General features: G+C 40.2%; 1 protein-coding gene across 2 annotated transcripts in view; it reads right to left on the minus strand.

The window, feature by feature from the left end:
- The window catches only part of ajap1 (adherens junctions associated protein 1), a 53,383-nt gene extending 41,099 nt beyond the window's left edge, over positions 1-12,284 (minus strand). The window contains exons 1-2 of one of the 2 annotated variants that reach the window (XM_063464206.1): positions 11,658-12,284; positions 11,351-11,474 (exon numbers count right to left, since the gene is read on the minus strand). In XM_063464206.1, coding sequence (XP_063320276.1) covers positions 11,351-11,379 — 29 coding nt within the window. In that variant the 5' untranslated portion in view covers positions 11,380-11,474; positions 11,658-12,284. Of the gene's footprint in view, positions 1-11,350 lie in introns of both variants that reach the window. The other variant, XM_063464205.1, reaches the window with a different exon arrangement.
- Between the last annotated feature and the right edge of the window lie 317 nt (positions 12,285-12,601).

A 12,601-nucleotide genomic window follows, 5' to 3' on the forward strand; every position in this document is an offset into this window, starting at 1 on the left:
CACAAGATTCTCACTTTGAATCAGTTAGTGTGTCATAAACGAGCTAATTTGAAAAGAATGGTGGAAAATACACTTCAGTATTTTTTTTCTGTATCATCATAAATATCGTTATCACAAAATTCCTTGAAATATCGTAACATCATTTTGAGAAAATATTGCCCAACCTCTACTGTGTACTGTGACCAAATAGACTCGAGATCTAGAATGTATAAAAGCAGACGTTTTATGTGCATGAATAAATCTGATGCAGACTAAATATATTCAGACAGGTTTAATTTCAAACTGCTGCTTCATCATCTGTGTGCGTGTGGGGTGGGAAGCAGATGATAGGGCTGCAGACCTTTGGGACATTTAGGTTATAGAACAAAAGTGAGGCTGTTTTTTTGCACAGTGCTCACACGGTGCAGAACTCTCAGGGGGACTGAGGGAATATGTGGGAGCTTCACTTCAACAAGGTCCAGAAACACACTTACTCAAATACACTCTCTGACCACTCTGCTGCCCTTAATACACCTGTCTCTCAGGCCTTCTTTCTCTTCTCACACTGTTTTCTCCACACAATGGAGAAAACACACGATTCTGGGTGGAATCAAACTAGCTCTGCCTTTAAAAAAAAAAAGAAAAAAGAAAAAAGAATGAAATCTGCTGTTCTTTATTTATTGTAGAAATAACACCACCTTTGTTCCCCCCAGCTATTTGCTTTCATCCTCCTATCCATTTACATGAAGAGCTGACCTACAGTACAGGCTACTCAGTTAATGTGCTTTTGCTACTGATCACACAAAGACTGCTTTCTGGCAATAAGCCTGGTCACTGCTTTTAAATCTGCATCTGTTATTTTAATAAGCACATACTGGTGTGTTGTTCAGCCCACCATGTTAGTCCAGACTCAGTTTCCTTTATAACTGTTTGATGAACTAAGATAAAGGTTTGGATGAATTTGACTTACATCTCATTTAACCATTAATGTAGCTTGCTTATCTGTCAGTTAAATCTACCACATTCTATAAGCAAAATAAGCAGTTTCTATCAATGCAAAAGCTGCCAGCAAATTTGAGCTGAAATTTTGTAACATAAAGCAAATGCAAAGGTTCCAATAACAGTAATATTCTTCTACACTGGTTTGCATGAAATCTACTATTATGAGGGCATCGGTAGTAAAAATGTGAAGCCATTAACAGCTGAAATATTTATGTCATATCACTGCAACTAGCGGTTACTCGTAGCCACAGTATTCTATGAGCCTACCCTGATCTCACCTCAGTACATTGATCACTTAAACCTGACAGGCAGATCAGAGCTAGAGTCGGGTGTAATCTACAGCCCTTTTCAGACATGGGTTACTATAATACAGCTGATACTATAATACTGCAGGCTTCATCAGTCTGTGAAAGTCTGTGAAAGTGGGCTTTCTTTTATGTTAATGTTGCTCATGACAGATAAGATGGAGAGAGCTACAGTACATGCATGATTGGTTAGTACATGTGTGCTGCATTAAATGATTTTTTTTTCTTACTAAAAAAATGGCAGAAGAATATGTTTCCCAGACAGATAGTTTGTAATCTTAATAGTATTTAATGCTATTCCAAAACAACTTTATCAAACTGAGAAACTATCGGCACATGCAGCACATGTTACATGCCCTGTGCATGCCTGCTCTTTAGTGCAAGTGCAAGTATTCAAACTTATTGTGTTTAAAGTAATGCATGCAGTATAGTTACTACAAGAGGTGGGACCTTGTTTTTAACTGCAAATTATGTCCTTAGAATTAAACCATATCAATGTCTGTTTTATCCAATAAGAAAAGGTTATCAAATCCCTTCAGAATTTTTTGTTTTGTCTTTTTCGTTGCAAAATGACTGTCAAGCACACCAAGACTGTCACTTAAACCTGCCATAGATGTTGCTCTAAGACAGAGTCAGACTGCAGGGCTCGCAAAATCGCTAGCCCGACGTCCCGGAGCTAGCGATATCTCCGGTCGACCAAAATCTATCTCAGCCCCGCCCGTCGGGTTATCATATAGCCCGACGGGCGGGGCTGAGATAGATTTTGGTCGCCCGACCGGAGATATCGCTAGCTCCGGGACGTCGGGCTAGCGATTTTGCGAGCCCTGGACTGCAATCAGTCTGCAACTGAATGCCAATTAAAGGTTGGCAATTACATTCAATCCATTTTTGATTATCCAGCAATTAACTGTAATAAATCATCAAAATTGCATATCTCTTTCTTTATAGACAGAAATTCCCATTTAATTACACCTGTGCTCAGCAACCATCCTGTTCTATATGAATATAACCAGTAAACAACCAACTGACAACCAATTGAGTCGAGTTTCCTTGAGTTGTGTTCCCTGACAAAAACTCATTCAGACTGATGGCAACATGTTGGCATCAGAGAGATGAGACCTTGTGTTCATAGTACTCATAGTATTTTTAATTTATTTAAGAAAATATTAATATTTAGTGTACAATATTGCAAAATATGCCAATACTATACTGTGTCATTTTTATAGTTACTACATCCAATTTAGTAATACTGCCACCACTGCTTTTATGGACACATGACCAGAGTGCAAGGATGAAGTCGACAAGTTCAGGCGCAGTGTGATCGCTGCAAAGAAGTGCATATCTGAAAGGGCTTAATGTGTCTCCAGGGAGATAATGCCTAAATTGACTGGGATCATCTCTTGAAAAAGAAACAAAAATCTGCAGAACAGTGTGTAATCATGCGTACAGCCTGAAAGAAACACCCAGTTGTCATTTAAGAAAATATACGACCATTTAAAAGGCTGAACTTCTCAGAGAAATGAATGTTATTCATGTGAAAAATATGGCAGGCCTGCTTTTCCAGTTCAATAAACACAATAGACTGTTAATGATAATGCAAATTGAAAATGTCAGAAGGTATACAAAATGCTGAAAGGAGTTCTCTGCAGCTTTGATGAATGGTGCTGCATACAGGATATTTGTGAATTATGAGGCTACACAGTTTGTTCCATTATTCCATTTAAAACTCATTTTAACTGGCACCTGGCCCACAGACCCAGACACAATGGAAACATTTTATGGCACTGAACTTTGAGACGTTGTTGAAATAGTGCTTTAGATTTTTATCAAATTCAAAAGTTAATTATTTTCTAATAGAAAGCAAAGCCTCATTTACTAAAACTGTCTGCAGGATTTAATATGTGCTAATAGGCAACATGTCTTAGAGAAAGAATGACAGTCAGCATTATCCATTATCAAACACTAACATTCTCACAAAGTAAGGCATGCAAAGCATTAGTATGTCTCTAGAGACATCAGCACCTTTCTTATCCACCATAATTCTCACAGACAGTATCACATTGTGGCAACAGCTCAAAATGGACTATTAGCAAAATGCTCTATTGTTATTTTAATCCATTTCCGCTCACTTTTCATTTTTCCCTTTGCTTGGCACTTTTTTTCCCTCCAATATCTCCCAATGTGCAGAGAACTTTTCAGGGTAAAGACTCCAACGGCCTTTTTATTTCTGAGGGAAGATTAGTGGGACGGGAGTTTTTGCGTCTTTATACATTTAACTACAAGCGATCCTCATGATGAACATCATGTTTTCCGTTTTTATTTTTCATCCCCCAATGTTACACATATGTTACCATAGCTATCACATAATAGTAACTGTCACAATAACAAAAATGTGCCCTACTTTCTTTCAATTAATAGCCTGTTCTCAGTCATCATCAATGTATTTATTATTTGACAATCACCAAGGAGGTGCAGTGAGTCAGCTGTCCTTTGTCTACTATCAAGTGCAGTAGCAGGGCTTCATTGCTATACTTAAAGTTAACAGTATTTATGTTTAAGTACCATTTCACTCTTAATAACTGTGGTTTATTTGCTGTCAAAGGTTTTCTTATTTGTTTAGTTTTTTCATGCCCGTAGGTTTGTTTTATTAGATTTTTGCATTTACAGGAAGAGTCATAAATTTTGAACAAAGCCTGTTTTTGTAGTTATTACCCTACACACCACACACAAACAATCAAATATAATTGAAGTTCATACTTTCAGCTTTATTTCAGAAAGTTTTACAGCTTCAACATTAATTGGCCAAGAAGTTTCATGGCCAGGTCTAGCCTGTGTTCTCTTGTTATTTCATGACAAAACAATCAGAATGTGTGAAGTCGATTCACAGTGTTGGATGTGTATTTTATAGCTTTTCGCTGTCATTTTAAATATATGCTCCACAAGATGTTAGTCCAAGGGACAGAAGACGTCATGACATTGAAAAACAGAGCACACCTGTCACAGGGACAGCAAAACATTTAGGAGTGGCAACATTAACAGTCTGATTCATTCTTAAAATATTACAGTGTTTATTTACAACAAGGTGCAAACCTCTGGTTACACTCAAGAACAGGAAGGCCAGGTCAGATTTTGCCAGAAAACATCTAAAAGAGCCTGTGCAACTTCTAAAAACAAAGAAAAATGGAAGAAACCAAAAAAACTGTTTGCCATAATGATGGGAAGAGAAAACTTTGGAAAAGGAAAGAAACAATTCATGATCCTAAACATACCACGTTATCTGCGAAACATGATGGAGGCAATGTGACAGGATGTGGCTGTATGGCTGCCAGGGGTACTGGGGCGCCACTGTTTATTGATGATGTGACTGTTGACAGAAGCAGCAGGAAGAAATGTGAAGTATATATTCTGTTCAGATTTTCGAATGCTGCAAAATTGATTAGATGGTACATAACAGTGCAAATGAAGTTTGTCGAGATAAAGAAAATTAGGACTCTTCAAGTCAGTCAAAGAATCCAAGTAATAAATACAGTCGTTATATTTAAAAATCAGGTTAGTTTTTCCAATTAATTTATAGCCTCTGAGTATGTACTTCAATCACATCTTGATTGTTTGATATAAAATCCCTTGTGGGGGGATACAAGTACAAAGGCAAAATTACAGAAATGGTCTAATTTACAAACAAATTATGGCTCTAAATGTATAAAATTAGTATTTCTAATGTATTATAGTTAAAATATTCCACATAATAATTTTATAAATTAATATGTGGAATAAAAATCAATACCCACAATAACAGTTGTATTATTTAGTCATTTATTTTGAAGACATAAGTGCAGAAACATGGAAGAAGAGCATCACGTTTTTCATATAAATGTGTGATTAGATGTGACTGGAGAGGGTGGGTACAATTTTATGTTGCACTTGATTTTTACAGCACTAGCTACCTGCTGTAGCGCTAATCACTAATTGTGTGGTGGAACAGACAGAACAGCAGGACTGCGTATGTGCACACAGGAGGAGAGAAGGCGGAGACAGAGAGACACTGGGAAGTGGAATATGGAAGTAAAATGTATCTATAACAGAAGGGGAGCACTGATTTACAGTTGGATTCATATGATAGCTTAGCCTACCTTAATTAGTTGACCTGTGTAGTTGGATTTCAGCTAAACAGTAAACAGAAATCCTGAATATAATAATACATCTTTATATAATACAAACGTGGCACCGTATCAATACAAGTCGCTTTATTAACACTCACTGAGCTCATTCATTACTTGACTTGTTCTGAATTCATAGCGCTCATGAAACATTCAAGTGTGATGAATGTACCTTAAAAACAAATCTATTTTTTGATATAATTATGGCATCATTTATCCTCTGATTATAAGAATTTATTGTTTTAATGTCCAATATTTATGTACTGCACATTTTCTAACCCTCCCATTCAGCTTTACATCGCATACTTAAACTGACAATCAGACCGTGGTTGTTGGTCGTTGTTTGCATTTCAATTGCAGAAGCATTTGCATTTCATCAAGAAGACCTGAGGGGGTTCATCCTCTGTCCACTTAAAGGAAGAGCCGTGATACCCTGAGTCTGTATTTGCAGCCTGTTGAATATGCAATCACGCCTTTGTTGGAAAGTGAAAAGGGCTGTGTGCTCAAGCTCTCAGCTCTCAGACTAAGTGATGGGGCAAATATAACCCAGCATGTATACACACACTCGCACTCACACACACTAACATACCTACATGCAAATGGTTCTGTATTGGCAAGCACAATTGCCAAGATACACAGGAACCAAATCGCTTATTCCCACTACGTTGTGTTTCTAATTTGTTGACTGTGGTGGCTAAATCCTCCTCAATGCCACTCTAACCAAGTAACATGCCTCTGGTATCAAATGAATGTGATTAGCATTGAGACTTGCCAGATGTTTACAATCCCCGCTGACATATCCCACTGATCAGCAATAAAAGAAAAAAGGCATATCACTCAAGTTGTCTGCTTTAATGCAGGTTATAGAAACAATTTCCCTTCCACAGTGGCCCGGCTTTCATCTTGACTCTGAGGAAACTAAATGTTTTGTCCTTTTTCCAAATTACCAGAAATACAGAGCGACCCTCCTCAGTTACTGATAGTGAACATACAGTACCTTTCCATGTTATCTGTAATACATGAGCTTTGTTCCAGAATATCTTGAACATCAAATTGAAAGGTCAGAAACATTGGTAGGAAGATACTGATCATCTGTGTAGAAACATGAACTTCTGTTATGACCTTTTACTTTGGATGATGCTCGAATGCCTCAGTACATCCCTTATTTCCCCACTCTACTTCTAAAATAAATCCTAGCTCTTCTCATCATAAATCAAAATGTACTGTTTATAATTATCTCTAGATGCTTGCTGTGTTTATATTTATTTATTTAGCTATTTTATTTTTAGGGATCTCAGCGGCATGTGTTTGCATTGCTCGTAAAAATGCAGGCTGCGAGGTGTAGGAGTTAAGCTGTCCTCAGTAGATATCCAGTATTAGGGAGATAAATACCACAGTTGGCTTTGCAAAGAGTTCCAGAGATTTATGGATTGCCTCGGTGCAGCAGGCCTCTGGGAGGCAAATATTGTATGAAATCTTCCAAATGTTTTGGTAGTGTGCAACGCGCACACACACACACACAAACAGATATGCACACAAATAAGACTCCATCCATGCCTGAAAGGCTGAGCTGCAGCAGCTGCTACTATGGCTGTAGTGTAAGAAACATTGCTGCATTGCTGAGGTCAGAACATAATTCATCGAGGAAAACAAACAAAAGAGAAAATGGGTGGGGCAGAGTGTGTATATGTGTGTATATGGGGGGTCTAAGGCGCAACAGCCAAGAGTGTTGCATCATCCCATTAATTACTCCCACTGCACAATGTCCTGCAGTAGAGTGTACATGACCCACATGCTCAGAAAGATAAGCAGGGCTGTAAAGAAACATGGTGGAAAAAAGAAATAACAGGACAGTGCTCCGATCATATCAGCCCTTTACTGTCTTTAAGTCTTGTTTGTCTCTTGTGCCAAACTTGACAGCAAATACCACTAAGTACCTAAACACAAAATAAAGCAGGTGGCAGTTTGGGGTTTTGGTGGAGGAGGAGGAGGAGTAGAAAATGGCCCTCTGAGAGGCACCCCCAGTGCCTGGAGAAGGCCAGTTAGTGGGAAGGGCCATGACGGATAAGTCTGATCCTTTGTAGAGGCAGTATTGATCCAGCAAAAGCTCACTACATGAATCAAGTATGAGTTCTGTGCTGTTAGTTCCTTTACTCTGTGGATGGTTGTGCTCCAGTGCGATAGAAACACGCACACTTTTTTCATGTAGCACAAAGCGGACAAGCCAGTCATTAAACACAATCAGGCTGAAGGTTGCTGCCAATAAAGTTAGAACACGGACTATAAATTCATGAGATCTGAATATGGAGGTTTTATTCGGAGGTTTACTGTCCTTTGGCGGTCTACAGCCGGTTCCACAAAGCAAAACACTTATTCTGAATGCTATTGATTTTTTTTTGATCACCAGCACATAAATTCAAGTATTTTAAGTGTTCGGTTTTCAAAAAAAAAAGAAAGAAAAAACTTAATGAGCTAAACTCCAGGCTTCTCATTTCAAGCTTCTGATATGCACTCATGTGTTGCAGTAAGAAACTAAAGCACAGTAGCAGTTACGGTCCCATTCTGCCTTTGACTCCTCTCTGCTAATTGCTATGCCAGTCAGTGACAGGTCGTTCATGTTTCACCCACGTCTTCAACAACAGCTAGCCTCTCTCTTGTTCTCTTTCTTTCTCAGAGGTATTTCCAGAAGGTTTAGATGGACAGCGTCCATGCCTTTTTTGTCTTTTATGTCATTAGAAAGGGACAACCTGTACCAGTCCTTCTGGATCTAACAGATTCCTGCTGAGCACAGGGTGCTAATGACACACATGCAGACACACTCTCACATACACACAGACACACACGCCTCCAGAGGATAGGATCTCCAAGAAGCAACACAGCCTATTTCACTGCAAATTAGGTTAATCACGCTCCAGAGAGGCCCAGTTAATAACCCTCATAGAGGCTATTAAGATGGCACCTAAATCATAGGAATATCTGAATATCTGATGGCCCCTAACACAGTAATGCCATGTTTAGCCCTGGAGTTCTTAGTAGGGCTAGCTAAGAGAACCACGGCTTGTCATATAACCAGCTGCAGACTGATGATGCTGTGCAACTGTTTCTCATTGGGGAAGAAAAAAACACCTCACTGCAAACTGTAATACATGAGGAACCCTTCTCATTAAGCCAGTGATATTAATCAGAATTAGACTATTATAACAGTTTTCTTTTTCACACAGGAGTAACTCGCAAAATACCAAAGAAATTATCACCAGGTGTAGCAATATTAGGCAGCTCACAGCTCATTAAAACCACTCTCTTTTCTTTTTTAGTGCATATCCGAATCACTACTGTCAAATTCACTCGATGTATCACTCTTGATCACTCGACGTATGCCTATTGAACAGAAAAGGCTAAACATAAAGACACAGCCATCTACGCTTTACAATCCTCCTCCAGGCAAGTGAAACAAGACAAATAAAGCCTTCGTAAAAGGCAACTGGTGTCTCAGTCAGCAACGCTTTTTACTGCCGCAGTGTGCCGAGGCTTGATAGCATCTCCGGTGCCTCAGCTGTACAAGAGCTCGCCATGGGGGACCTGAAACTGTGTGACATCCATGAAAGGCTCAGCCCAGAGATCCCGAGTGTGTGAGAGCCGAATCCCCGCTGGTTAACCCTCGAGTCAGATGCTCTCTGGTTCAAGCTCGTTATAACGCTGCAAATTACCGGCATTTAGCTTTGACTGGAAGATTTCACACGTCACAGACAGTGAAGCATGTCGCAGGTCATGAGCGTTCATTGTTATCCATTTACGAGAAAAACTGAATGCACACCAACAAACAGCTGGTTTACAATTTGGGATGGCTACTTTAAATGACATTTTTTTTCTGAAATAAGAACCCAATTACAATTCGTTCCCATGTTATCATCACATCTTTACAGTCTTTTTAGTAAGTCTATAAATAATAGTGATAATTACTAAAGCCCAGCCTTAGCCAACAGGCTGTCTTAATGAGACGGTTTGCCCAGAACGATGAGTAACTACTGTAGTCATCTCTAGAAGCCTTGTTTTTTAAAATTGTATCTGTAACTCTCCATCAGCCCTTTTTTTTCTCCTGGTCTACTGAAGCCAGCGCGGTTGCATTTACGCCCACATATTTACTTTCTGTAGGTGGTTTGTTCTTTGTCTCTTCCAACAGGTACAGTGGCTTTCTCTGTACACATTCAGTTCATCCATCCTTTTTTTTTTCAAACAAAGGAAAACAAATATTTTCACCACCCATACTGCAGGGAAGGAAATCACTCCAGTAAAAGCCCCGCCACCAACTGCTGCCATCAATGTCTGATAATCAGCGACAGCAATGCAAAACTTTAGACTGTGGCGGGGTTTCTTGTGCACAGAGTAACCGTGGGCACCTCATGAAGACGCTTCGGCTACAGCTACTGAACTACCGAGAGCATTTTAATATTCTTTAACGAGTTTTGTTAATTGGGGTTTAACTTAAAGGAAAATGGACAGATCTCTGTCACATAAACAACTTTATTGCCTTTAATGCATGTGCACAGATTCCTGTGTGCACAATAACTTCTGCGCCCTGAAAAGGCCCAAGCCAGTAAAAATACCTGACTACAAAACAGGGTACATTACTGCTAATAACAAGCGACTTCAGTCCATAACAGCGGCTGCAGATCGTCCAATGTCCCATTTGGACATTCCAGTTTGTGTGAGCAAGTGACAAGGAAATTCCCGATGATGGAAATTGGTTTCTCTGTGCCCCTTGCCGATCCATCTAAAGGCATGGCATTTCATTTCATCATCTCGCACAACTGCTCTGTCTAAGACGTGCATTCCCATTACCCTGCGAGGTCAGCCCTAAAGATGTACAGCGTGTGTCATGCATAACAAATGTACGGCTGCAACTGGGCAGGAATATGAGCTGCCGGTGGGAATGGGATCCAGCAGGTGGCAAGAAAACAGACTTGGTCTCATTTTGCAGTGTGTCATTACCTATAAACCCACTTTGGGGCAAATGAATGATCTCACTTAGGGCTTTTGTTTAGACTTCCTCACTCATCAGATGGAGTCTGAAGCCTACTTTCTATATCTTCACTTTAGGGATGTAGTTCTATCATATCTATCATTAAAAAAAAAAAAAACAATTTCTCTGGCAAAAAGACTTTAATGTAGCCTAAAAAGATAAGGGAGGTGTTGTTCAGTGTGATCAAGCTGACCCCTGCGCACAGATATTTTGTATGCCATCCTCTCCTTGTGCTTGGATACGCACTCATCAGAACACCAAGTACTTTAATATTTTGGGGGGCAAAGCTTCTCAGTTTTATTTATTTCCTCATTTTACCTTCACTTTATGCCAACGAATTGCACGTGGAGCTCACCTGCACGCGTTTATTCTCACAAGTGGGGAGGAATTGACAGACCTAACCTTGAGACTGTGCACGCGCGCGCACGCGTGTGTGTCTACACACGTGTCGCTTTGAGCACGCGTCTGTTATCTGCGAATGTATGTGCGTCGCTTGCGCCGTACTGTTGGCGACCCCCAGCGTACAGGATGTGAAATTTTCCAATTATTTTCTTCCTTAAAATTTTTTTAAAAATCACAAAACATATCTATAGAAAGCCTGTACCCGGATATTCCTTATTACCAACACTAAAGCAGCTAATGTGTGTATAACTCTGACACAGCGGCAGCCACAGTCTCGCGTTTTTCACAGTCCAATTGATCTATGTTATTCGTTCATCAATTCCAGCAGACTCTAATAACTTGCAGTGGCGTAGATTTAAAAGAAAAAATTGAGACACGCTGTCGAAGAGAAATTACAATGCACAATCACAGTCTACATTTTCCCCCCTAATCATTCAAGAATTTAAGTACAAAGTAATTACTGAACAAAATAATTTGTGCCTTACCTGCGCGCGACACTCCGTTTTATCCACATTTTTTTCTCTCTCTCTCTCTCGACTGTCGAAAACCGACTCAGTCCTCCAGGTATCCTCCCATTTGGATGGGTTTTTCCACCAAAGTCGGCAATTGCTGATGAAAAGAAAGCACTCAAGTTACGGACCTTACTCCAGCTGTCAACGCAAACATCATTTAAGCCATATCCTTCTACGTTGCGCACATCAAATTCCTCCCAAAAAAAAGGACAGGGGGAAAAAAAGGAGGAAAAAAACGCTGCCGAAAAAAACAAACAAAATAAAATTCCACTAAAAATACCAGAACAATAGTCGGGTCTCTTTGAAGTTGTTCGTCAGTTCTTCTGTTGGCGATGATTTGCTCTCCCTGCTCACCAGCCGAGAGGAGAGAGAGGGGGTAGGCGCGTGCAGGCGGACAGGTGAGCGGGAAACCGAAAGAGGTACCCTCAAACTTTGCCTTCACGCAAATCGTTCATTTTTCAGTCGCCCCGGCAGAAAAGGCAAAGATGCAAGACGCCGAGAGCCGAAATCAGGGCATGCAGCTGGCATCCTCATTGCTGAAATGACGCCGTCACTTTTCCTACATTGCTGAACGGCAGATGAACGTCCAAAAAAGAAAATTGAAAAAAAATGGGGGGCGGAAGATGAGAATGTTCAGTTCTCTGAAGCAGGGAGGATTCAAGTCACCAGAGGCAGGGGGTCTTCATTATCTGTTGACATCTCTGTGGAGGGGGATGGTTGAGAGGTTAGATAAAGTAAAATAAAGGAAAATAAAATGAAATAAGGTGCAACTGAAAAGAAAAAGGAAGAGGGGAAGCGGCGGAGGAAAATCCTGTAGGCTGAGGGTTGTTTCAGAGGAGTTGGAGAGAGTGGCTGTGAGGGCTTGTCATTACAGCGGAGAGGAGACCGGCACGTCTCCTCCTGCTGCTCCTCTTCTCTCAGACTGACGAACGATCTGCCTGCTGAGCCCCACGCTGCCGTGACGTCACTTTAAAGCCAAATATGTCATGTGCTGGAGTGTCTCACGTCATATGGGTGCACATTCATGACTGCAAGACTGGGTATGACAAGTCCAGTAGAGTACAGAAGTGTGCAGAGCTGCACACTACGGTTGGAAGACCATATAACAGTGAGACCATTACGTATCTGCACTTTTGTAGCCAGCTAAGGGAATCGCTGTGCCAAATAACCTTGTAGCCTGTAAGATAGCATATCATAAAATAATTTATATTTTATATGATATGA

This window comes from Pelmatolapia mariae, linkage group LG20, assembly GCF_036321145.2.
Source record: "Pelmatolapia mariae isolate MD_Pm_ZW linkage group LG20, Pm_UMD_F_2, whole genome shotgun sequence".
Classification (NCBI taxonomy): domain Eukaryota; kingdom Metazoa; phylum Chordata; class Actinopteri; order Cichliformes; family Cichlidae; genus Pelmatolapia; species Pelmatolapia mariae.